Genomic DNA, 23372 nt, shown 5'->3' on the forward strand with positions numbered 1-23372 from the left:
CCTGATAGATGACAGATTTGGAGTGGTAGATGGGGAGGAGAAAAATGCAAGGTTGGCAGAGAGCTTGCTAGCAGAGCCCTGCCTCATGGTTTTCTGGCCCTGAAACACATGTTGGAAGCTAGACAGTCCAAGGGAGTCTGCAATCCAGTATGGCAGAGCTGTCAGTGAAGGGAGAGCAGAGACCAGTGAGGACACACCAGGCTGGTCACCTGCAGGTACAACATGTGCACTGCCAGAACACAAGGGGATCACACACAGCTTGTGTGAATGGGGGTGTGTGTGTTTGTCCAACAGGGATCCCTCCAAGGTGTTGCCTCTCATTCAATGCCTGGCACTGGAGACAGAGACAGTGGAGTGCTGTGAAAACACAAAAATTCCTAAATGTGTTGAGCACCGCCCCGAAGCCTCCTGCTTGCTGTAGCTACGCGGAGCGTTCACACAGGCCTGACGCTGTGCGTGGCTCGTGATGGAAGAACACACAGTTCCTGTGCTTATTCTCTTCTCAACACACTGATTAAAAACCCCACCACCTCCCTCTGCCCAGGCCTCAGAAGCTTATTAAACAAGCTGACTTTGTGCTGCAAACAAATTACAGCATCAGATAAAACGTGTATTACCGACAAGCATGTTAATAAATCTGATAAGCCAAATTACCCCAGCTGACAAGGCAGCCCATCTCCTACTTTGAAAGCATATTTTGTATCAGTGGGGGAGGGACTTCTCTCTTTTTTTTGCTGGAACCTATTTTATTACAAACTAGCACATCAGTAACCCCACACATAAACATCAACAGCACACTGCATTCATCAGGTCAGGATAGCCTGTCTTTGCCCCAAAACAAGGTACTAATCTGCAGCTTTTATCTCAGTCCCCTTTTTTTTTGAAAACATTTCAGCCTGGAGAAAGCCTTTTTTGGGTTTCTACACTACTTGTAGCCACATGAAACCAAAGCTACTGATACAATTTATGGCTAGAGCAGCCAGCCCTGAGCCTGTGAGGATTTTCGTGAGGCTCAGCCCTGTTCTTGGGACCTCTGCCCGGCTCTGCCCAGGCATTCACACAGGTTATCTCCCCGGAGGATTTCCTTGGGAAAAATCAATCCATGGCCCTGCTTTAATTCTTTGCTGGCTATAAGTAGGTCATGTGATGAGAAGGAGCAGAGAGGGCTGGGATGATTGAGTGACCTTGAGATACAACTCTCAGCACGGTTTCTTCTGAGGCAAGTGAAAATCCCTCAGAGCTTTGGTTTCTTTTCAGATCTAAATCTTGATGAAGCAGAAACCTCTGAAATTCATTCCCCAGAGCCACTGCCAGCTTGATAACGATCCTGTTTCCGGAAATGCTACAAAGCTGCTACCTCTTGTACCTTAAAACCAAACCCAATGCAGGACCCCAAGCTCTAAGACCGAAAAACTAGGGGAGCTCTTGGGTTGGCAATCAGGGAATGTAGTGTGGCATTGAATTGCTTCTGGGGCTGGAAAGGGAAAGCTGCAAAAGGTAAAAACGAAGTGCTGAAGCAAGCATGAAACAGGAAACGAGTCAGCCCCGGCAGGCGATGATGAGTGCCGTGTGGGAGGGACTGTGCAATCACATTTTTTGTGCTGTGAGAATGAACATGAAATTACAAGCCTGGCAAACATCAGCGATGAGGAGCAGGCTCTGCAGGCGGACTCCTCCCCAGGAAGCGGGGGGCGAGGGGCGGGACCGCGGGCCTGAACACCCCTCTGGCTCTCTGCCTGCAGCCCCCCTTCCCCTCACCCTTCCTCTTGACCTGGCTGTGCTCCTTCTCACAGGGCAGATGGCACCTCTGCAGGCATGTATCGGTGATCCCTCCCGGGACCTCGCTGGCTGAGAACCAGGAGTCCTTTCTCCTGTCCCGCTCCTGGGCTGCCTCAGGGAACGGCAGGTCAAGAGTGAGGTCAAAGCCCTGGACGCTACAGCCTGCAGTACAGTCAGTCACAAACAAAACAGGTCTGATTAGCCGGGGAACAAGTCCCTACAAAGGGACTGGAGAGAGCCTGGAAGGGGGGAAAACATCCCTGCCTATTTCTAGGAAATCAAACTAAGAAGCATCACTTGATTTTATGCAGGGCAGGAAGGAGTTATTTCTAAGTGTTAAGGAGGCAAAAATGATTTGAGAGTTTACAAATATGTACTAGAGCTCCCAAAATAGCTCTGACTCATCTGGAAGGCATCAGAAAGATCTTTATTGTTTCATGTGCGCTTAGAATGGCACTACTGCAAGTGCTGCTAGTGTGTGCCGTAGAAACATGGCCTGGAAAATAACTCTGCACTTTTTTTTTATTAAGAAAATTTTAAATTTGTATCAGCTGCTGCTGCTTAGAATAGAACAACTCTAACCCAGCAACTCTGTGGAGCACAAAAATGCCATGTACTCGGCCAAAACTCCACTTAAGTGTGAACCATATCAGTGTAAGGGTAGCAGAACTGCATGGGAAATTCTTTGCTGGAAGTGATGGGAAGTTTCTCTTTGTCCTGTAGGATACCAGGAGTTTTAAATCTTGCCTTCCCAGGCTGACACAAGCATCATCACCAGTGGAAGGAAGCGAGACTCCATGCCTGACACTGGGTGTGTGGGGAAGATGTTGCAACAGCAACAGCCTAAAGAAGCCCCAGTGGGGCAGGCTGCAATACAGTCCCCCAGTGTAGCCTTTGAAATGGGCGTTACTCTGAACAGGCATGTTTTTCCCCTTTGATTACTCACTTCCTCTAAGAGCAAGAGGAGCCAAATGCTCATTACAAGCCAAGAACTGGGTTTTTTTGTATTATTTAATGGCAGTGTATAGCTGCTAGTCACACACTTTAAATCATTAGTGGCATGACCATCTCTTTCCTTCCCGACAATTGCTGAGAAATGGCAGTGCAGACAACGAACTGCTTTTTATTTACCTCTCATAAATCAGGAGCAGTCAGGCCTCCTTTGTTCAAACCCAAAAGAAAATAAACTGGTCAGTAAAACATTACCACCAGGCTAAGTAATACCCACACAGGTTCAGGAATCCTGCACTCTAGCCCGCTGGGGCTCAAAGCATCCCCATCTGTTTCCTTTCAAAATATTTAATCAGAGACAAAAGTGACAGTGGGGGAAGGGAGTAGGAGATCAAGCAAAGCTGGAGAAAACCACCTCCTCCCCACGCCAACAATGAGCTCTGTACTAACACACTTAAGCCAAAAGAAGGATGACTGCTGAGGAGAGAGTGACCAGAGACTTTAATCTTCAGATTTTGCAAGGAAAAACATTTCCTTTCTCCCACAGGAGCTGCCAGTCTGGAGTGCTCCCCGTTCCCCTCCCCTCTGCTGGCCAAGCTTTCCTCCTGTGTCAAAATTCCCACTGAAGCAGTAGTCAGCTAGATAAACAGAGCAGTCCCCAGATGCATCCCCTTGGAGGCTGAAGTAATAGGTCATGGGAAACAAGCAGAGGCAACCATTTCCTCCTGATACTGTGGTCTCCAACAAGCATTGCTCAAACTGAAGCTTAACTAAACAAGCCAGAACTGAATTCCAGTTGAAAAAAAAAATCCATTGGTGCATTAGAAACCATGTTTATCCCTCAATAAGTTAAAGGTCTTAGGCTCACCCTGGCTTGGAAGCCAGGTTAATTGCAATGATGTGTAAATTGAGTGTGTGCTACTTGGTCAAAAAAGCACCCCCTCCTAGAACAAGCTACCCTTAAGAAAGGGACAAAAAATATTAGTGAAAGTAGGAAAACCTTTCCACATGATGCCTGTGGTTACAGCCCTTTGGGTTTTCTCTTTTAAGGAATTCTGTAGCTCTGAAGGGCTTCAGCCTGACTCTGAGGTCAGGGGAAGGAAGTATTGTCCATCACCCTCAAGTATGGGAAGGATGGGTGACTTCTCCATACTGGCACCAGGAGATGAAGCCAGGCAAATGTTACTCAGACCTCCAGATCATCAGCAATGTATGCTAAAAGCCAAATGAATTCTCCCCTCCCAGACACTTTAACCTCAATAAAAGTGATTTCTGCCATGAAAGAAGGGCAGGAGATACCCATGGCTATGCTCCTTCTCCCTGCCAGGCCTGTTATACTTTTCTCAGAGTTTCCTCACCCCAAATCTAGTGATTTTTATTTAAAAATCAAAACTTCTCCTCAATGTCAGGCAGGTTTTCACAGCTTTTTTAACATGTGAAGAGAGCAAAACTGTTCTGAGAGATTTAAACTGGGAGGCAAACAGGTCATCATAGGATTTCCTAGGGATCAGGAGCCTGAAGAGATTTGGCCAGAAGTAGGTCACATACTTGTCTATGAAAACAAATAATTAGTCATGTAAAACTATAAATTGGGTGGTTTCCAAAGGAAACAAAAGACATGGCAGCAAACCAGGCAGAAATGGAGATAATATAGGACATTGTTTCAAAGCCATTTTGCAGACTGGATCTGCCTGCCTTGTTCAGGGAAAACTCTTCTTGTTTTACACACAGGAACAGCAAGCAGGCAGCTTTCTGTCTACCAGAGCCTCTCCAGACACTCTTATTGCTCTGGAGAGAATGACACAAACCTATTTTTTTCTAGCAAGAAGCAATTCCCACCCTCAGGCTGAAATCAATAGTGGTTAAGGCACTGCATTACTATCTATCACGGGTTCTTCAAGGACTCCACCAAAATAATCAGGCCTTGCTGTCTGAATGTGAAGCAGGCACCTTTTAGGGTGGCTGTAGCCTGTGGTCCACATCCCTGTGAATGGGTACTGCTGACAGCAGTTTGGAGGCGTGAGAACAGCTTAAGAGCTGCTGCTGCTGCTGCTCCCAGGATGCTTCCATGCATGCCAGGGCAAGGCATGCTGGAAACTCTCTGGCTCCTTCTGTCAACACTTAGAGAACTAAGTTACAGAAAGAGGTTAGCTGTTTCCTAAGAATTAATGTCAGGGTCCTTGCTGAAACAGGGACTTTGCTCAAGAGAAGAAACTCACAAGAGGAGGGGGTAAATGCAGGTTATAAAGTACTTAGCTGGCCTGTGCTTTTTGATGATGTACAACAGGGTTTAACAGGACCCTCCTTGGCTTTGGCACTGAAAAGACGGAGTGGTGTTTACCAACACATATTGAGCAAGCACTAACAAAGTACTGCTAGCAGAAAGAGAACAAAACTGTAGCTCTGCAGCTTGGACCAACATCTGACAACTAAGCATGGCTTGTAAAGAATAACTACAAAGAGTCTGTGTCATGGCTCAGTCTGAACACACACGCTTTTCAGAAAAAGCTACGAAACTCTTTGATACACTCCTATAGTGTATCAGTGGTTGTTGGTGCCCAGCATCCTGTGTGGCACTGGAAAATGGCATTTCTATTAAAACAACTTTTTAGGAAGAAAGAAAACATAGCACTCAGAGAGACACAGCTCCATTGCACAGAGGCACAACTCTTTGACCTGTTTGAAATAAAGAAAATAAGAATAGTACAGGAGTGGTAATAGTGGTTAGTAGGCACACTAGAAAAGAAATACCCTACATACACTTTTCTGGATTACCACATTCAGAGTCTCATAGCCAGTAAGTAAAATATCCTCTTTGCTATTGCACCATGAGGATCTTGTCTTTGCTGTCACTTCTAGCTGTGTTCTCACTCATCACCTTTGTTTCATTTTGGTTTTCAAAGAAAAGATAAAGAAATAAGACATTCTCTTTAGGACATGCATTCAGCAGTGAACTTCTGACTAGGAGTTAAGATGAGTTCAGGATTTACTGAAAGCAGCCCCAAAGCATAGGAGAGAGCTTTTCAAAACCATGTTCCACTCTTTCCCTGTCACAAGAATGACACTCAGTGCTACATGTGCTGCTGCATTTACCTTGTCTGGCTGTATATTCATTGTCTTCAATCAGTCTTGCCAGTCCAAAGTCGGCAATCTTGCATATTAGGCCGTTGCCCACCAGGATGTTTGCAGACCGCAGATCTCTGTGTATGTAATTCATCCGCTCGATGTACGCCATTCCCGCGGCCACCTGCGAGCAGCAGGAAACACAAGTGGTGCATTTAAAACCAACTCATACATACATGGGCTATAAAACATGTACACCTCAGTGCTCAATACTCTGAAGACAGACCTGGGCTGCCATGTCCACCAAATTCGGTAACTTCAAAGCTCTTCCTTCTCCATCCTTTAAGAAATCTAGCAAACTCCCTGTGAATGCAGAGTTGACACAACAGAGAGATGTCAGTAAAACAACTCATCAGAATGGAGGTGCAGCAATATGTGCAATATTAAAGACAGCAATGTTTCAAGTTCAAGGGACAGTTTTGAAAAACCCCATAATATCTTCAAATTCTCCTATTGTACTCACTTCACTCTTTAAGGTTGGCTTGCAGAAGAATGTGCCACTAGTACAACGAGAGTTGCAGGGAAAAGAAACAACATTGTTTTAAATTTTCCTGACCATTACTGAGAAAGCTGATCTTTCTTAACTTTTCCAGTGCTCCTTAAAACTACATACCTGCTGCTCTCTAAAGACCTCAGCTAGCTGCAAAGCAGCAGCTCAGTTCCAAGCCACACAAGTTATGGAAGAAGTCAGATCCCAGCTCAACCTGTTCCAAAAGAAAGGTCAGCCTGGAGCCTGGTGAGCCCAAGGGGGACAGCATTAGCAAAGGCTATTTTTCCTTAGAAATTCGTAGTGCTCCTCCTCTAGGTAACCCAGAACTAAATACAGCATGAGCCATTAATTTTAGAAGACAAAGAAGAGATGAAATGAAAGCAACTTCAGCAAAAGCTATAAGAACATCACTTTCCTGTGCAAGGGAAAACAAGAAAGTACCCTGTTGCTTTAAAAGAAGAGCCTAGGATGTTAACAGCTTCTGTCCTAATCTTGTATCTGAAAGTGTGGGAGTCTCCTTTAAATAAGGTCAGTGGATTGGTTTAATAAAGGAAAAAGACAGATGATTAAGCGTTTCTCCCTTGATAAATCGTCAGCCTCAACTCAGATCCAAAGATGTAAAATGTTACAGTACAAACTAGTAAAGTTAGCCAAAATAAACCACATACTTCAGAAGGGTTTTGAAAAGTCTTTATTTTTAAAGGGAAAAAGCATATGCTTGTCACTGAGACATATGATTAAAGTATGAGTTAGTCAGGGCTTGGATGCCTTGGAGGAGGGAGGTGGGCAAGCACCTGCCAGGAAAATAAAAGTCAACTCCAAATAGACTGAAAGAATGCACTTAAAATTTCAGTGTATCCTCCAATGCACAATGAAACTTCCCTGTGAGAACTTACGTTTCCTATTTGGTTCATCCAAAACAAGCAGATTTTTTGCTCTGCTCTCAGCACCCCTGCTGGAGATCTGATGGAGCAAAAAGTTTTCTTTTTCTCATTTTACTGCATCATTACCAGCTAAGTAGCTTAAGGAAAAGAGAAGAGAGAATGGGAAAGTGAAGGAAAAAGAGCAGGGAAAGAATAATATGTGCAAATCATGTATTGAGATGATAAATGGGGTGGACTGAAAGTGAAGGGTGATCTGAGAACAAGGTGCAGTGAGAGGACTGGCTCAACGAAGAAAAAGAAATCCTAGGCCAACAAGTAAACACTGAAGGAAGATGCCTTAAGAACTCTCTGATGCCTGGAAAAGCTAGGATCTTGGGAAGCAGCATGTAGTATCATCAAACCTAGAAAATGCAAATCACTTGTCAGGAACGTTTAGATGCTGATGCAGTTGGAATCACTTAGGCTGCACCAACTTCTCTCTCCCCTAGAACAGATTTTCTTTGTACATCAGGTTTTGGGCCCAGTTCATAGTGGAATTCATAATTCTTCTGAAGCCAGAAGTGACTCTAGTTTCCTGTTCCCTCTCTCCTTCCTCGCGTGCACCCCGCTGCACTTCCCTCTGTATCCCCAAGGAGCAGCAGTAAAGAATAAATATTATCGAGCACAGCAGCTCTGGCTTCACCTTTACTCATGTACTCCGTGACAATATAGATAGGCTCTTCAGATACCACAGCATACAATTGGACCAATTTGTCATGTTTTAGCTTCTTCATGATTTGGGCTTCCTCTAAGAAGGATTCTGGAGACATGGTGCCAGGCTTCAGGGTCTTGATAGCCACTTTAGTATTTCCATTCCACGTACCTACAAGCACAGACACTAGTTAGATTAAATATCTTCTGCTCCTTTTTCTGTCTGACGCCTAATGTAACCAAGAAAAAAAATAGCAAGGACATTTAATATAACTTTTTTTTTAAAGTTTGGTTTCCCTTGTTGCCTTATCATTATATTCCTCCCACGCCTCCTTCATATTTTAGTCTTTTTCTGTTACACTGAAAAATAATATTCCCATTGGCACTGGGGAATATTGCTGTTGTCCTGCTCAGACAATGTTTCCAGTGATCTCCACAGAAACCTTCTCTGTTTCTCTGAGTAAGAAACGTGGGACTGCTGAAACCCATCTTCATGTATTCCCTTGCTAACAAGTAATTGCTACAGGCAGCAACACAGCTCCACTCACAGATTTGGACAACAGAACTGGTTAAACCCAGAACTCCTCATTTGCAAGACATGTTAATGTTTTGTTTCTGTTCTGAGTCAGATGAAAAAAAAAATTAAAAAAAAACTTCCCAAGAAACAAATCCTGAATTGATGTAATTTTATAAAACATGGGTGTGTTTCCAAACTGAAATGCGTCCTTTTCCTTCCCCTCCTTATCCCCAGGAGCTGCTGATAGAAAATGAGGTGGTTCCTGTCCACTTCAGTTTGCTCTTTACTTGTGGTCAGCACTGAAATGGAGAAGTTGCATCGTTTTTCAGCCATCACCTACCAAGCCTTCTGGAACACCCAAAAGCCTGAACCAGAACCTGGAGAGAGCTGGGGAAGGCTGACTCAAGGCATCCTGCAAGAGGTGGGGCTTCACTTGTGTATTTGCAAGGGGGAGGAGGAGGACTGGAAAGAAAGAAAACCCAGAAGACCTATTTATGCTAACAGCGGGAGGGGATGGGGGATTGTTTTGTGTTGGGGTTTTTTATTTGCTTTTTGTGTGGGAATGAAAAGGAAGGAAAATTAAAATGGGCAGAAATACCACTTCCCAAGTGCCTTCTGGTTGTCCTTTGCCCAGACTAGCCAGAACCGTGCTCCAGAGCCAGGGCTAAAATGGCTCTGAATGTGATCTGTAGATAAGGAGCTGCTGTGTGATAAGGCAGAACAATACTAAATGACTTCAGGAATTAATCACATTGGGTAGAAACTGCCCCTCTGCACTTAAGCATGAGGATAGCAGAAAGCCTACAGAAAGTCTGTGTAATGAAAAAAGGTAATGTGCAAAATAACCCAGTTTGGCTTTGTTAAAAGTACATGAACAACAACAGGGCTCAGCTGCTGCAAGGAACTGGTTAAGCCAAAATAATTTTATCATGAGATTTTGCAACCTGCCAGAGCATAAAATGAGCCATAACATGGGTTCTTTTTTGTGCAAATGCTCAGGTCCCAGGTCCACCTTGCCTAACTGAGGACAGCAGAAGAGCAGTGGAGGAGCTGCTGCTCCTGTGCTGTTCCTCACTTTTAAAGGGCAATCCCAAATGTCTGGGGGGGCTTGAGGCACATATTAGTCAAAAGCATGCAGTGCAAGTTTGTTTTTCATTATACCTTGATTTCCTTCTGCCAGTTCAGTGCCAGGTATCACTGTACTGTCAGTGGAGCAATGCCTTGAGTTACCACCTCTGCTACCCCAGCACTCCTCAGGAGGACTCCTGAAGCCTTAATTTCTCTCAGTCCCTCAAACCAGAGCTGAAGCAGGACTTTGCTCTAGTGGCACTCCTGTGTAAGCTGGGAAGGATGTGGTTTTGCCTCTAGTTTCAAGCAGGGTGGCCAAAATCTTTTCTGATGGGTGACCAGGAGCGTGTTTTGTCTGGAGTCACTGAGGCTCCAGACTGCAGTGTGCCATCAGTCACGGACACTTTGCAGAGGTACCACAAATTATATGAACCAGCAATGAAACCAGAGTTTCATGGGCACCAGACGGCATTAAGAAAATAGGATTTCATCTCATGCGTTAACAGGATTAGCTGTTTACTATCTGTTTTAATAAAAATCCCAGGACTCATTTTGTTACCATGAAGTGTTTTCAGCAAGTCTGTTTTTAAATACTTCTATGAATTTCTCCAGTTTAAAAAAAGAAAATCAAACAAAAATGTTAACTTATCCTCTCAGCCCCGATTCCAGTATAAATTCTTAAATTTTCTTGTTGTGTTTAGGTATATTTCTCTAATAAAAAACTAGCATAGACTTCCCTCTGAATTCCTCCCATATGTAGTTAGTTACTACTTAATGCATTTTTTATTAATTTTTACTGTGTTAATCTACTCCAATTTGGTAATGCTTCAGGGTTGTTAACATATTTTTACTGTACATTAAGAAAATTAATTTCATACTTGTAATAATAATTTTTGCATTTCTGACAGATACCTGGTACTTGTACTTGGCATTTTATTTCTCATAGCAGATTTTTTTTTTTTTACATTTTTTCCTTTAACTTGTTGTAATGGTTTAAGATCTATGGCACACAGAGATGACCACTAAATATTAACATCACCTGGAAACTTGTGCATGCATTCAAGATGGAGAACAAGAAGGAGAAACTGCAGTTATCTGGAGACGCCAAGAGAAAATGTAGGCAGCTTTCTTTGCAACAGGTCAACTGTAATTCTGTGAGATTCTATAAATTTATATATTTCTAGCCTATAAATTCTATAAATCTCACAGACTTGCTGCTGTGCTCCTTGCTGTAGTCTTGCAATGGAAAACAGCAGCAAGAACCCAGGAGAACCCACTGGTTGTTTTGGCTGTACATATTTTTGTGTCACTGCAACAAAAGGAGTGGTCAAACTGCCCCACCAAATTTTTGTGAAGAAACAACATATTCTTTATTTGAATTGGTAATTTGAATTGGTAGAGTCTCTACAGAATGCAATTTGGCACAGAAATTGAGCCACATCTCATGAAATGGCCACTATATTGTGTTTCAATGCTATGGCCATACTAAGATTTATGTAAATTGTAAATTGCTATTGTTTTATACTCATTAAAAGAATGGGGCCCAGGATGGGTAAGTTAAGCTCGCTGGTGTGCAGAAAACAATGTCAGTGGATTTGGAAAAGGCCAGTATTTCTCGACTTCAAAGTGGGGGGTCAGCTGGGCCCAGCAAATTTTGCCTCTGTTGTCCCTGATGTCTATACCACGTTCTGCTCCAGATACTAATTTCAAAACAGACTTGAAGAAGTGGATGCATAGGAAAGCTAGCTCGACAATATCAGCTTGCTAATATTTGCCATTATTTTTAAACTGGGAGAGTGGATGGAAACATTTTCAGGGTCTGATTCCATCAGTGCTACAACACACGAGGAAAGAAAAATGTCTACTTACCAGATTAATTTCTGGTTAGCCATTCTGCCTTACAGGTGTAGCATCATTCCTATTTTAATACCTAGCAATTGTGTAGTCACCCAAATAAACCCAATGCAATTAATGAAGTTTAATGCCCTGACCTCTCATACCACTGAGCGCGAGTGAAAGGAAGCTTCCCCATGGATTACTGTACTTAGGTTTGACTGTTTCAGGCAATATAAACTAACATTTCATACTATTCTGATCTTTTAGCTTTAAGATCTAGACTTGAAATGTTTTATTTCTGCCAAGAGGGCCTTAAAAGATCCATCCAAAGCAAAATATATTCTCTGCCTTACCACGCCACACTTCAGCGAAACACCCCTGACCAAGCTTCTGTTCCAGAAATAATGAATCACGTGCAACTTCCCATGCATCTTTAGCCAATCCAACAGTTTGTGGAGTATTATTCGTAGCAATCACAGTTAAGTTAAAACACAAACCATCAGCTTTCTCTATAGGAGAGGAAATTAATAAAAAAAACACACTTATAATCCAAAATTATGCATGCATTGAGAAAGATGGAAGGTGAGAGTCTCTCAGTGCTGCATTAAAGTTCATTTGCAAACACTGTTTTTTGGATGTTGAAGGTAAGGACTTCTTTTGTTAGCTTGCAGAAAAAGGCTTCTTGGTATAGCCAAGAGATTACTATGTGAGCCTTGATTTATTATTAAGACAGCGGTAATTTGTCAAAATCAAGACCTTCCAAGGAAACACAGAATTTCAGTTTTCTTTTGCCATCAATTATAGTGGAAGTTGAAGATTAAAGAATTTCAAAGTCAAAGACATGATTCCAAAGACATTTTTCCTAACAGTTTGAGCTTTGCTATTTTCTTTTCTTATGGGTCACAGTGTCTTACATTTTCACCTTCCATCTTGTAATCCCCACACAGAGAGCTATTTTAGAATAATTATTTTGCTCCATACCCATCCATACTTCCCCAAACTGCCCATTTCCCAGTCTCTTGATCAACTGTAGGGACTCTCGTGGAATTTCCCAGACATCTTTGGTTTTGACAGACAGATCAGTAAGCCTTGGCATTCCTTTATGACAGGGGACTACTAAGCGGCAGCAAAGACCTGCAGCTCTCTCTGATGGAGCCAGAAGTGAAGCCAACAGCAAAGGAGAGGAAAGAAAAAAAAGTGTGACATGAAACAAATACAGTAAGCATAAAAACAATGCTACTCACAACAGCTGTTAGTTGCATACCACAAAGCATCCTGGAAGATTAGGAATTGAACATTGAAACATATTCATTTGAGACAGAACAGGAAATATTTTAGTCTCTGCAAAGCCTGAAATGGAAGGTGACCGCCAATGGCTTCTCTTGCAGACTCAGGATTTCCCTCCTCCCACAATGCTGCATTAAGATAACCTCTTGAGTAACTGGTTTACTATGGTACAGGATAGCTTTTTAAAAATAATCTGTAAATTACAAGACAAATTGTTTCTGTACTGAGTAAAAGCAACATGGAGAAGATTAATTTGTTTTTTCTGAAAAATCACAGCCAGGAACATTTGGTGGATATTTTGTAGCCTGGGAAAAGGCATTTTCTATATTCTGCTCTGTGAAAAGGTGTCTTTGTAGGTGTCACGCAAAAGACTTTTTCTGACATTCTTTCTAGAGCAAATCTTCATTAGCATATGCAGGCAGTCCTGCATTGTTCGGGGCAGGTTCATTATATTACCTCTTGCAAAGCTTCACAGAAGACTGAACTGTGACAAAAGTCACACAAGATATTTTGGCAAGAGTAAAAGCAATTGTATCTATATATATAAAATACATATACACACATATTGATGAGGAGCATACCATGCTGCACAGAGCAGACTACAATATAAAGCCTGCACAGTGACCTGCATCTTAAAGCAGGTGCAGCAGAGCAGAACAAGGTGGGGAACTGCAATTGTACTGCAGACTCGAACATAATCTGTATTCTTCTGTGCAGAATTCCTTGCTATGCAGGTGAACAGTTTGTGTCAGCATCATAAGGTGGGTAAGCACTGAAGCTCCTTGCAACAGCAAGCTCTACCTCATTAGCACAACTGCACATTGTGGCTCTCCCAGAATTCGGAGTGCAGAGCAGGCAGTTAGAGGGGGTCCTTACGGGTGAGTCAGCTGGGGCTGGCATGGAATGAGGGCTCCTGTGTTCACCTGGGTCCTGGAGACTGCAGGGGAAACCTCTGGAGTGCTGGTCTGTACCATACCTCTAGAGCTACCCTGCCTGGATCCTGCTGATTATGCCTCCATGTTGCACAGAAATGGCTGTTTCCAGATCTATTTGTTTCTGCATCGGTGCATGGGAAATATGTCACCCAAATAAGCTGACCAGAGGAAACTAAAATTTGACATATATCAACTGGTACAGTGAGGTTGGAAATTATCTTCCCGATATGTGAGTTTTTATACCTCATTTAGCTTGAAGTAGAGTCACCAGAAACAACTAGAAATTCTCCTTGGCAGCATACACCCATCAGGAATTGGGTGGAGAAGACAGCCAGATGTCTAGTATGAATAGCATAAGAATACAGCAGACAGAATACAAAGAACACAGAAAAAATGCCCCACAGAGAAGTTGATTTCCCAAGTAAAAATTATGAAAAGTTTTTGAGCAGCAAGCACTGGGGGAAATCTGTTAATATTATGAAAAGCTGAAGTAAAGGGAAAAAAACCCCAATAAGCAAAATAATTAAAAATAGAAATTTCTGCTTAAAAAATGACCATGCTGAGAAGCATGGCAGTCTTCTGTGTAAGAACCAGTTGTCCTATGCAGAGCTTGGGGGGGCTTTAAAGTTGCATTTGCTGTACACCAATTGCCAGTGACAACAGGATGTACTTTTGGAATAGTGTATGCCACACTTTATTCACAGGAATAACAAAAAAAAAAAGTTTGGTGGGTGGACACAAATAGTGTACATAAAGAAAGACCCATACCGTCTTATGTATTTAACATAATTTAAATGTTAATACTTTGCACATAGAACAAAAATCCAGTGGAAGAATATATGCAATTTATCAGGTAATATATGCAAACCTTTTGGCCATTGCTTTAGGTGACTGAATCCCACAACACAATTCCTATTTGCTTATTAGCAAGAGTGTGCTGCAAAATGGCACATATTTAGCACTTGCTTGTTCACAGGGAATTCATGCTTGGAGATGTGCAAGTCAAATTCAGTAATTCTGTTTGCTTAGAAGAGGGAGAGCTGACAAAACCTTTAGCTCAGTAAAGTGTTAGGTTTTAAAAGCTCTGCTGCTGTATCCTGTGAACGGCACTCAAAGACATTTATAACTGTAATGGGAAAGGGATAACAGAAGATGCATTACAACAAGCAAGAGTCATAGATCAAATGACTCTTTAAGGCATCTTACACATACATCAGCTCAGCAGCAAACACTTTTGTTTTAAAATACTTCAGAGTGCCATGTATTATCTGAAAAATTACCTGAGTAATGCTGAACCAGCTGCTGAAGAGTTTCAAATTGTGCCCGAGTTGTGATATAATATCCACCATTGTCAAGTTTACGAATCTTATAATGTTTGACATGATCTCCTTTCATATCATCCCAGTCTCGAATAGACAGGGAATAGGCACCTGTTCCAAGCAAAGGAGAAATAAAATTGTAATTAGCTTTTAGTCACAAAGACTTTGGTTTCCTGGTCAGTTGTTACAAAGTGAAAGAGAAATTCCTTCCAAAAAGCTCACTGTGTCCTGCAAAGGAGCAAATTAATCTAACACAATGAGATAAGTGTCAGAGAAATCCTGGGATGTTCACACCATGTCCCTTTCACAATGTTCAAGAAAGAAACTGGGACTTCTGTGTAAATGAAAACTCACATTTTAACATTTACTGCTCCAGGCTGTTTAACTGACTTCCTATTCTAAGTGTCAGGTTACACTGCAAATACTACACTTCATGTAAATGCCAGTGGGTGGTAAATATCAAGATTTTCATAGGAAGCTCTGGAGATAATGGCTTTATATGTGGGTAGTGTTGTCACCTAGATGGATGCCAAACTTCTTTATAAACATTAACCAACCAAATAAGCATACCTTGTATGCCATAGTCTTTGGAAGGTAATACTACACCAAGACTGAACACCAGCTGATCCACAAGAACTTCATGTTTAACTTCCCAAATCCATGTGGGGCTTTAGAGCTTACTAGTGGGATTCAGATGCCCAAGCACATGGATTAAGTGCCATGTGAGATGCCTCAGGACATGCTGCTTGGCAGTTCTCCCACAGGCTGTCACATTCTTCCAGCCATGTGGATGCCCTTTAGGCATTTCAAATGGCTCTGGATGCTCACAGCCAGGTAAAGGAACCTCCGTTGATAGGCTGAATTCAATTTTAGGTGCAGTGGTGGCAGTCTGTAGGTGGGCTGGGGGCTTGATTTATATGCCCATACATAAGCCTCTGGTGCTCTGAGGGCAGCTGAATCCCAGCCCAGTTTCCATGAGTGTTATGGCACTGTGGTGTAATACCAGTGTGGGCACTTGTGTCTGCATCACAGGCAGCTGAACAGAGCCCCGGCTTCCTGCTGACTGTGGGGAAAAAAGCTCAGCCACCTATGTGGAGACCTGCACGTTCAGGTGTCTTACTTTGGAGGACAGTCCTATTTTACATCCAGTGGCACACGTGTTGGTGTTCTACAGTGCCAAAAGCAAAGCCACTTTTTTACAGCATAACGCAGCATCTGAACAAAAACACGGCCCATTTCAAAGAGAGCGAAGAAAACAAGTTTTCACTCATGGCTCAGACAAATATTTTGTATACTCAAGGGAATTTAGACATTAAAAGGAGAAGAGGTAACTGGCAGCTGCAGAGATCTCAGGAAGGTCCTCCTTCTGGAGCCTCTGCTGCTTTCACTGGTAACCATGTCAGCTATAAGGGCAGGAAAGGAAAACCACCAGTCACAGTTTTGCACATGATAGGTGGTCCCAGTGTGAGGTGTCTTTCTTGATGTATCCTCAGGAAGAAGCCTCCCTGACCACATTAACCAGCAACAGGTTGCACTGGTGGGGGGCTCATCCCCGAGGGAGCTGCAGTGAGCAAAATGTCTCCACCATGACTCCAAGGACTTCTCAAATTCCCCGTTGTTTGTCCCCTATATAGGAGGAAAAGAGCCAGCACTTAAACAGATGATTCTGGTTTATTTGAATGGGAGACACTCTTAAAGGAGTGTCAAGGGTTGTTTTATGTCTCTCTCTTTCCTATTTTTTTTTTTTTTTACTTTTATGTATTTATTTTGGTGGGGTTGGAACTAGATGATCTTTAAGGTCCCTTCCAACTCAAGCCTTGCTGTGAATCTATGATTTCTAAGTGTAGAAAAATACCATTTGTTTAGGACAGTTTTCCGAAGAGGTTCTCCCCCTGAGTCAGTACAATACATCTCTCTCAACTAGGAGTTCAAAGCTTTTTGGTTATTTGCAAGCACATCTTGTGCATGCTTTGTACCACCACTCTGGGCTGTACTTGTCAGCCCCCTTTCAGAATTTTCCAGGCAGTCTTCTCCACCTCCGCATTTTTGAGTTTTGATCCACTGGCAGCAGCTGTATTTTCTTTAGTCACGCTCCCTGCCTATCTGGTCACTATTTTAGATTCTTTAGGAAAATGTAAACAATCTGTGGCTCCAGGTCTGCAATTGGAGCTGTGTGGGTGGCCCTCTGTGGACCCCCTCTGACCTCAGATCAAGTTGCAGGACTGAAGCTTTAGTTCAAATCTGGACATAAACAAGAACCAAGATGGATTTCATTATTCATTTATTTAGGCTGTTGGTTATCTATACTATTCATTATCATCTGATGATAAATTGAAATATAAGAGATATAAATAATAAAAATTCGGGATAGAAATACAGCATTACAATATATCACACTAATGATTTTTTTTTAAAAAGCCAAACAACTAAAACCAGACAGTCTTGAAAGGTGGAGATTGAAACCAGGTGAAGGATTATACAGACAAGAGCTGATGAAGTACTTGGGTAGTCAGGCATTGAAAAAATGAAAAGCCAGCTCCATATGATTTATTTTGAAAGTAAGAAGAGAAGGCAACCATGATCAAGGGAGGTTAAATTCATGTTGAAATCATGATGATACTTCTAAGATGATCCTGATTAATTTTATTATTGTTATTATTTAAAGCAGAAGGGACAATTCTAGGTCACAAAACAATTCCTGCCTCAAGCCCATGACTAGTTGGGGTAAGGCATTTTGAGAAGACTTATGGCAGAACAAACCATTTAAACCCACCCAGTCGATTTTTTTCTCTCTTGAACAAGCTCTCTGTTTTCCTCTAACAACATACTCAAACACCACAAGGATAAGAAGGGAAACAGGCATTTTTTACAAAAAAAATGCACATTTATTTTTTCCCTGTAGCTCTGATGCAAACTCTGCTTGAAGATGTAGAAAGCCTTAAGTTCGAAGGCAGAGAAATTAAACTTGCTGCTCTAAGTCCACCCATGATGGATTACTACATTTCCCCAATGTTTTTGTGTCTCACAAGATATCAGAAAAATTTCTAATTTAAGCTGACTTAGCTAAGTAAACAGTGCTGCAAAACAGATCCCCTATCACTGTACAAAACCGGGGAAACCAGACTAAACTGATAGTGTGGTTTAGAGAAACAGTGTTGTGCTTGTTTTTAGGATCCATGGCTGCATGTGAGTGAGTTTTTAAACTTGGCACAGAGTGGGATGAAGTCCTGCTCCTCACACACATCATAGCAACTGTTGGTGAAAAAAACCAGGTGGAGCCTATTTGCAGAAAAGAGCAAGTTAGAGCCTGTCTTGCTCCTGGTGAGAGAGCCTCACTACTACAGGAAGCACGATGAAGCTGTGGGGTGACAAGAAATTGTCTGCCTGAAACAACAGCAAGTCTATTCAGATTTTGTATCAAAAACAGCCTTCAGAGTTATAGGCAGCAAAGGGAGAATCCAGCTACTGCAGGAGGCAAAAATGCAAAACCTACAATTTTAGATGATTGAATGCAGCATCTGAAGATAAGTCAGGGAGAGAAGAGTGGAAGTACTGCTTCTCTTCTTTAAGCCCCTTCACTAGCCATGACTCCAGCCATTTTGCATGCTGAGCCTAGCTGATAGTGTGCTGTGATCAAAGCACTGACAAGTCAGTGCTTTAATTACGTGAACCATCATTAGACTACAGAACGTATATGGAATTAATTCTAGTGACTTATGCCTCCCACAGCTTTTGTTTTGGGTTGTTGGGTAATTAAGAAATGGCCAGGTTTGTTTTTACTTAGTTGCAGGTTTTCTGCTCAACAGTTGTATGAGTTAGAAAGATCTTTTCATACATGTGAAGCTTCTGAAGAAGATTTTGACAGGCCCTGTGAGCAAAACGTAAAACCAAAAATAGCACCCGCCAAGAAAACTGGAACTCCTCCAATATTTTTAGAGGGAAGGAGGAGAATACATCCTTCCACTTGACTTCAACAGAATGGATACAGTTTAATACTTTATGAATATATTAATTAGAAGTATATTCAAATCTTTCCCGTGTTAATATGTGAATTTAAAACTACTGCATAATTTTTTTTTCTCCTTTTTTTTGTTCCCCCCAAGGATTGAGCATTTCAAAGAATCACACCGTGCAGCTTGCACTGGAGATACCATGGGTTGAGCATGAGTTGTACTTTGGTTGTTCTCTACTTGGAACACTCACCCTATGACCTAGGATATCCAGACAACCAATTCCCTAACACAAATATATGCAAAATGATACTTATCTCTACCTTCATACCACTGAAAACAGTATTTCACACACTTAGCACAATTTTTTCCATACTATCTTCTCATTCCTAGTCAGAATACCGTTGCCCAACCTACCTTTGGTAGTTTCACTTTCCCGGATCAGGAAGGTACCTCTGGGGTTTCCAAACGACAGCAGCTGCCTCTCGGCATCTTTTCGGCCAAGCTTGCCAAAGTACCACCTTAGGGAAACATCAGAAATAGTGAGACAAATGCTACACAGCATTACTAAGTAGTGTAACAAAGCCCAGACAGGGAGACGATTTCGTGTGGAAACTGTGGTTACTCAGATACCGTCGACCATTTTTGTCGTACTGTGTCTCTTTCATCATGCTGCAAAGCCAATGTGACAAACCATGTAGTAGATGTTCCTTGTGTCGGGCAGTAGCTCTTTGCATTCAGCCCATAATCAGTAGGTGCTGAGAATGTTTGGTGTCCTACAATAAAGGCCAGACTTGGACAAACAGAGACCAAGACGTGGTGGGTGGAGGGTATACACAAGGAAGAGAGCAGAGAACTGTGTCGCTGCCTAAGAGCAGTATTTTTACAGATGCTGCTATCAACTACATATTTGACTTACATAGTGATTTACTAGTACTCAGTATTTTTGTTGCAGCACAGCTATAAAACCTCAGTAGCAGGACGAGATTCAACCTCTCTGTGGTTCTATACGAGGCTTTCAGAGTTACAGCCTTTTTTCTTTCCTGCAGCAACGTTTTTGTATTGTTTCACAATCAGCCAAGGACCACATGAAGTACAGACTCCAGTAGTACCTGCTCAGCTCTATAAACTCCTCCACTGTATCCTTTATATTGGAAATAATGTGAATACACACATCACTCCTTTTCTTTGCACACACAGGTCCTCATCAGGCAGCCTTGTGTATGCATTGTGGACATCCTACCTATCCTAGGACTTGTATTTGTTGATACAATGTGCCCTCTCTAATGGACAGTTTGCACACTAATTGACTCAAAATATTTTTACAAGATGGTTCAGGAAAAGCAAGGGCACCTTTTGGTTAAAGCTTGAAATTAGCTGACACTTGAAAAAAGGAAGCAGACCTGTGTTCCTTTAGGTTTTCTTCCTTTGTTTTGACATTGAAAAAGCACTGAGCTTGTGCTTCTTTTGTTACTAATTACCTAATTATTTATCAGTGCAGTTAAGAACCGAAATAAATATAATGTAAGTCATTTGAAAAATCGCTGCAATCAATCAAAACCAACTCCTCACACCGCCTTCTAATACAGCACTAATGGGTCTTTAGAACAAAAAAAAGAAAACATACTCCTCTGCTTGGATGGAATCGACTGGAGCCACATAATTACTGGGAATGTAACCAGTTTCGCCTGTTGTCAAGGAACGGGCCTCCCACCAGTCTCCTTCCCTGGGGAAACAGAGGTGAGGAGGAGAAGTGAGAGCAAGACACAGCTGTAAAGACAATGATCTGACTTCATTAACAGCACCCAAAACTGCACGGCCGTAAGAAGCCACAGCAGCTCATCTCTTTATCACTGGCGGGCTTCTGAGAGAGCTGTCTGCATCTAAACCCAAATAATACACGTATATCTTTACACCTATAATTACTGCAGCAGTGATTAGTACTGTAGCCTTCCAGACGTAGCATAATGGCACGAAGAGGCAGAACAGCCCAGTGTAATCGGGTTTGGTGAGGGCTGGATTTGGACTAGGATATTGAAAACTGTATCCATAGCAATTATTCTAATACAGACCCTTGAGAGAGCTAATAGGAAAATTGCCAAAATGAATGCTGTGTGCTGGTTTTGGCTGGGATGGAGTTAATTTTCCTCAAAGTAGCTGGTATGGGACTATGTTTTGGATTTGTGCTGGAAACAGTGTTGATAAGGCAGGGATGTTTTCATTACTGCTGAGCAGCATTCCTACAGTGTCACGGCCTTTTCAGCCTCACACCCGACCAGAGAGGGGGTGGGGTGTGCACGGATGTGTGTGAGGGGACACAGCCGGGAGAGCTGACTCCAACTGACCACAGGGGTATTCCAGAACATATGGCATCATGCTCAGCATGTAAAGCTGGGGAAGAAGAAGATAAAAAGGGGTTTGGAGTGATGGCGTTTGCCTTCCCAAGTCACAGTAAGGCATGATGGAACCCTGCTTTCCCAGGGATGGCTGAACACCTGTGTGCCCATGGGAAGCTGTGAATGAATTCCTTGTTTTGCTTGGCTTCTGTGCATGACTTCTGCTTTACCTGTTAAACTGCCTTTATCTCAACCCATGAGCTTTCTCACTTTTACCCTTCTGATTCTCTCCCTGATCCAACCACAGGAGAAGTGAGTGAGTGGCTGTGTGGGGCTGAGTTGCTCTCTGAGGTTAAACCACAACACAATGTCACATTCACTGCTAATTTTAAACTTCTATGAGCATAATTAATCTGAAACCCAAAGATATCAAAAAGCCATCTATCAACATGGCATTTTAGATGGCCCTTACGGATCACACTTCATTGTCCAGATTCCCTCTGCTGGCCACCTGGAGGAGGTAGCTGAAGTAGCAAAGGACTAGGCTGCATTTTCAAATATGTAAAAAACCCTCTTCTTCTACAACATTTAAATGTGAAGAGGCTCATGCAGGACCATCTTAAGGCAGCATTCTGTAGGCTCAGCATGAATTTTTGTCTTACGCTGGTGCACAGAGTGGGGACATGGTGCTGCCTTTCAGAGAATGTGCATTCCTGCAGGATGTGTGGCTTTAAGAGAAGTTTATTTCTCAGCTTTTTGCAAGATGCAATGATTTGGGATTTAGCAATTTGTATTTCATTCTCAGCACCAGATTCACCAGTGTTTAACTCCTAGCGTTACTAATAAGCATGCTCTTTTCTGTTTAGAAACTCTTTCTCAGTTCTCTTCTCTGTAAACCAGAGACTTGCTCACTAAATAAAATACTATTATCAAATGTGGCCAGAGAATTCAGCCTCTTCTGGAAGCAAGCAGTTACAGAAAACACACTGTCTAAGCTATTACTGGAAGGAAAGGTTGTGTCAAGGGGAATTCCTACTTTAACATTTCAACTTACTTTATTTAACAGTTTAAAGGAGCATGAACTCTATGGAAAACAACTAGAAAACAGCTGTGACTAGTCAGAAAGGAGATGCTTCCAATTTTACAGTTCCAGAAACATGAAGAGCAGACAGTTTTTGTAGAGACTGGCAGTTGACACTATTTTAATACACCCTGTGTGCATCAGCACGTCAGGCAAATGGCCCTTTTTGTTTGTGTCTCTAATATTACCGGCTGAAGTGCTAACCCTTCTCCCATATGCTGCTGTAGAATATTTGAGGCATTACGCCATACTGAGCTTGATAAATTGTACCATTCCATTTATTCTCCTTACGGTGCAGAGAGTCCACTAGATGGAGGTATTTTGTCGTATCTAGGGAGGAAAAAAGCAGTCCCGTAGATGATCACAACACCAGGAACAACCCCCTCTGCTTTGACAGAGAAGCTTACATCTCTCAAAGCACTGCCAGAAAGGAGGAGGAATGCAGGCGTTTTTCTCAGCTCTTAATTTTAAACCTGCAGCTGAGGTAGGAGGCAGCTAGTCAATGGGGCCAGGCAGGGTGTGGTGGAGGGAATGCTGGGGATGGCCCAGTGTTTCAAAGCCCCAAAGTCAGGCTGTGCTCTGAACCACTCCACTCTACAGCTACCTCTTTGCCCCAGACTGCCTTTAGTAAAATTTCCGAATCCAAATCACAGGGATACCCCCTGTATGTCATTTCAGGTATTGCGCTGAATGTTTACTCCAAAGCACAAACCAAATTTCATTTGTTGAGAGCTGAAGAAAAATTCAAAAATCCCAGACAAACCACATATATGCTTTCTATTTGCAAGCAGCACTGGCAGGTGCTTTAAAAATGGGCTTACTTCATATAATTCCTGATGTAAGTGGAGAGAGGAAGCATTCTCACAGAAAAGCAGCTTTCTGGAGATTCCCATTCTGGCTGTCACTACTCCAGGGGTGTGGTTAGGTCCATGTTTACAAGCAAATAGACCTGACTATGATGGGAACTGAGCTTCTGTAATCCTACAGGAAAATCAATGGATGCTTGGATTTTTTTCCTTTCTTAGAAAACTTTCTTCCAGGCAGCAATTACCTGCATCAAAATGCATGCACTGCAGCTGCCGACATGAAGGGGAATCTCTCTGTCTCACCAACTCGAAGGATGATT

The 23372-nt window shown here is 42.4% G+C and overlaps 1 protein-coding gene across 5 annotated transcripts in view; it reads right to left on the reverse strand.

Annotated features, from left to right (window-relative positions):
- Positions 1 to 23372, reverse strand: part of FYN (FYN proto-oncogene, Src family tyrosine kinase) — a 138064-nt gene that overhangs the window by 14292 nt on the left and 100400 nt on the right. For 3 of the 5 annotated variants that reach the window (XM_048298293.1, XM_048298292.1, XM_048298294.1), the window contains 7 exons: positions 20457 to 20555; positions 19247 to 19350; positions 14841 to 14990; positions 12320 to 12484; positions 7910 to 8089; positions 6080 to 6156; positions 5824 to 5977 (listed from right to left, as the gene is read on the reverse strand). In XM_048298293.1, the coding sequence (XP_048154250.1) occupies positions 5824 to 5977; positions 6080 to 6156; positions 7910 to 8089; positions 12320 to 12484; positions 14841 to 14990; positions 19247 to 19350; positions 20457 to 20555 (929 nt within the window). Of the gene's footprint in view, positions 1 to 5823; positions 5978 to 6079; positions 6157 to 7909; positions 8090 to 11691; positions 11848 to 12319; positions 12485 to 14840; positions 14991 to 19246; positions 19351 to 20456; positions 20556 to 23372 lie in introns of all 5 variants that reach the window. The other 2 variants (XM_048298295.1, XM_048298296.1) reach the window with 2 other exon arrangements.

Source organism: Corvus hawaiiensis, chromosome 3, assembly GCF_020740725.1.
Source record: "Corvus hawaiiensis isolate bCorHaw1 chromosome 3, bCorHaw1.pri.cur, whole genome shotgun sequence".
Lineage (NCBI taxonomy): Eukaryota > Metazoa > Chordata > Aves > Passeriformes > Corvidae > Corvus > Corvus hawaiiensis.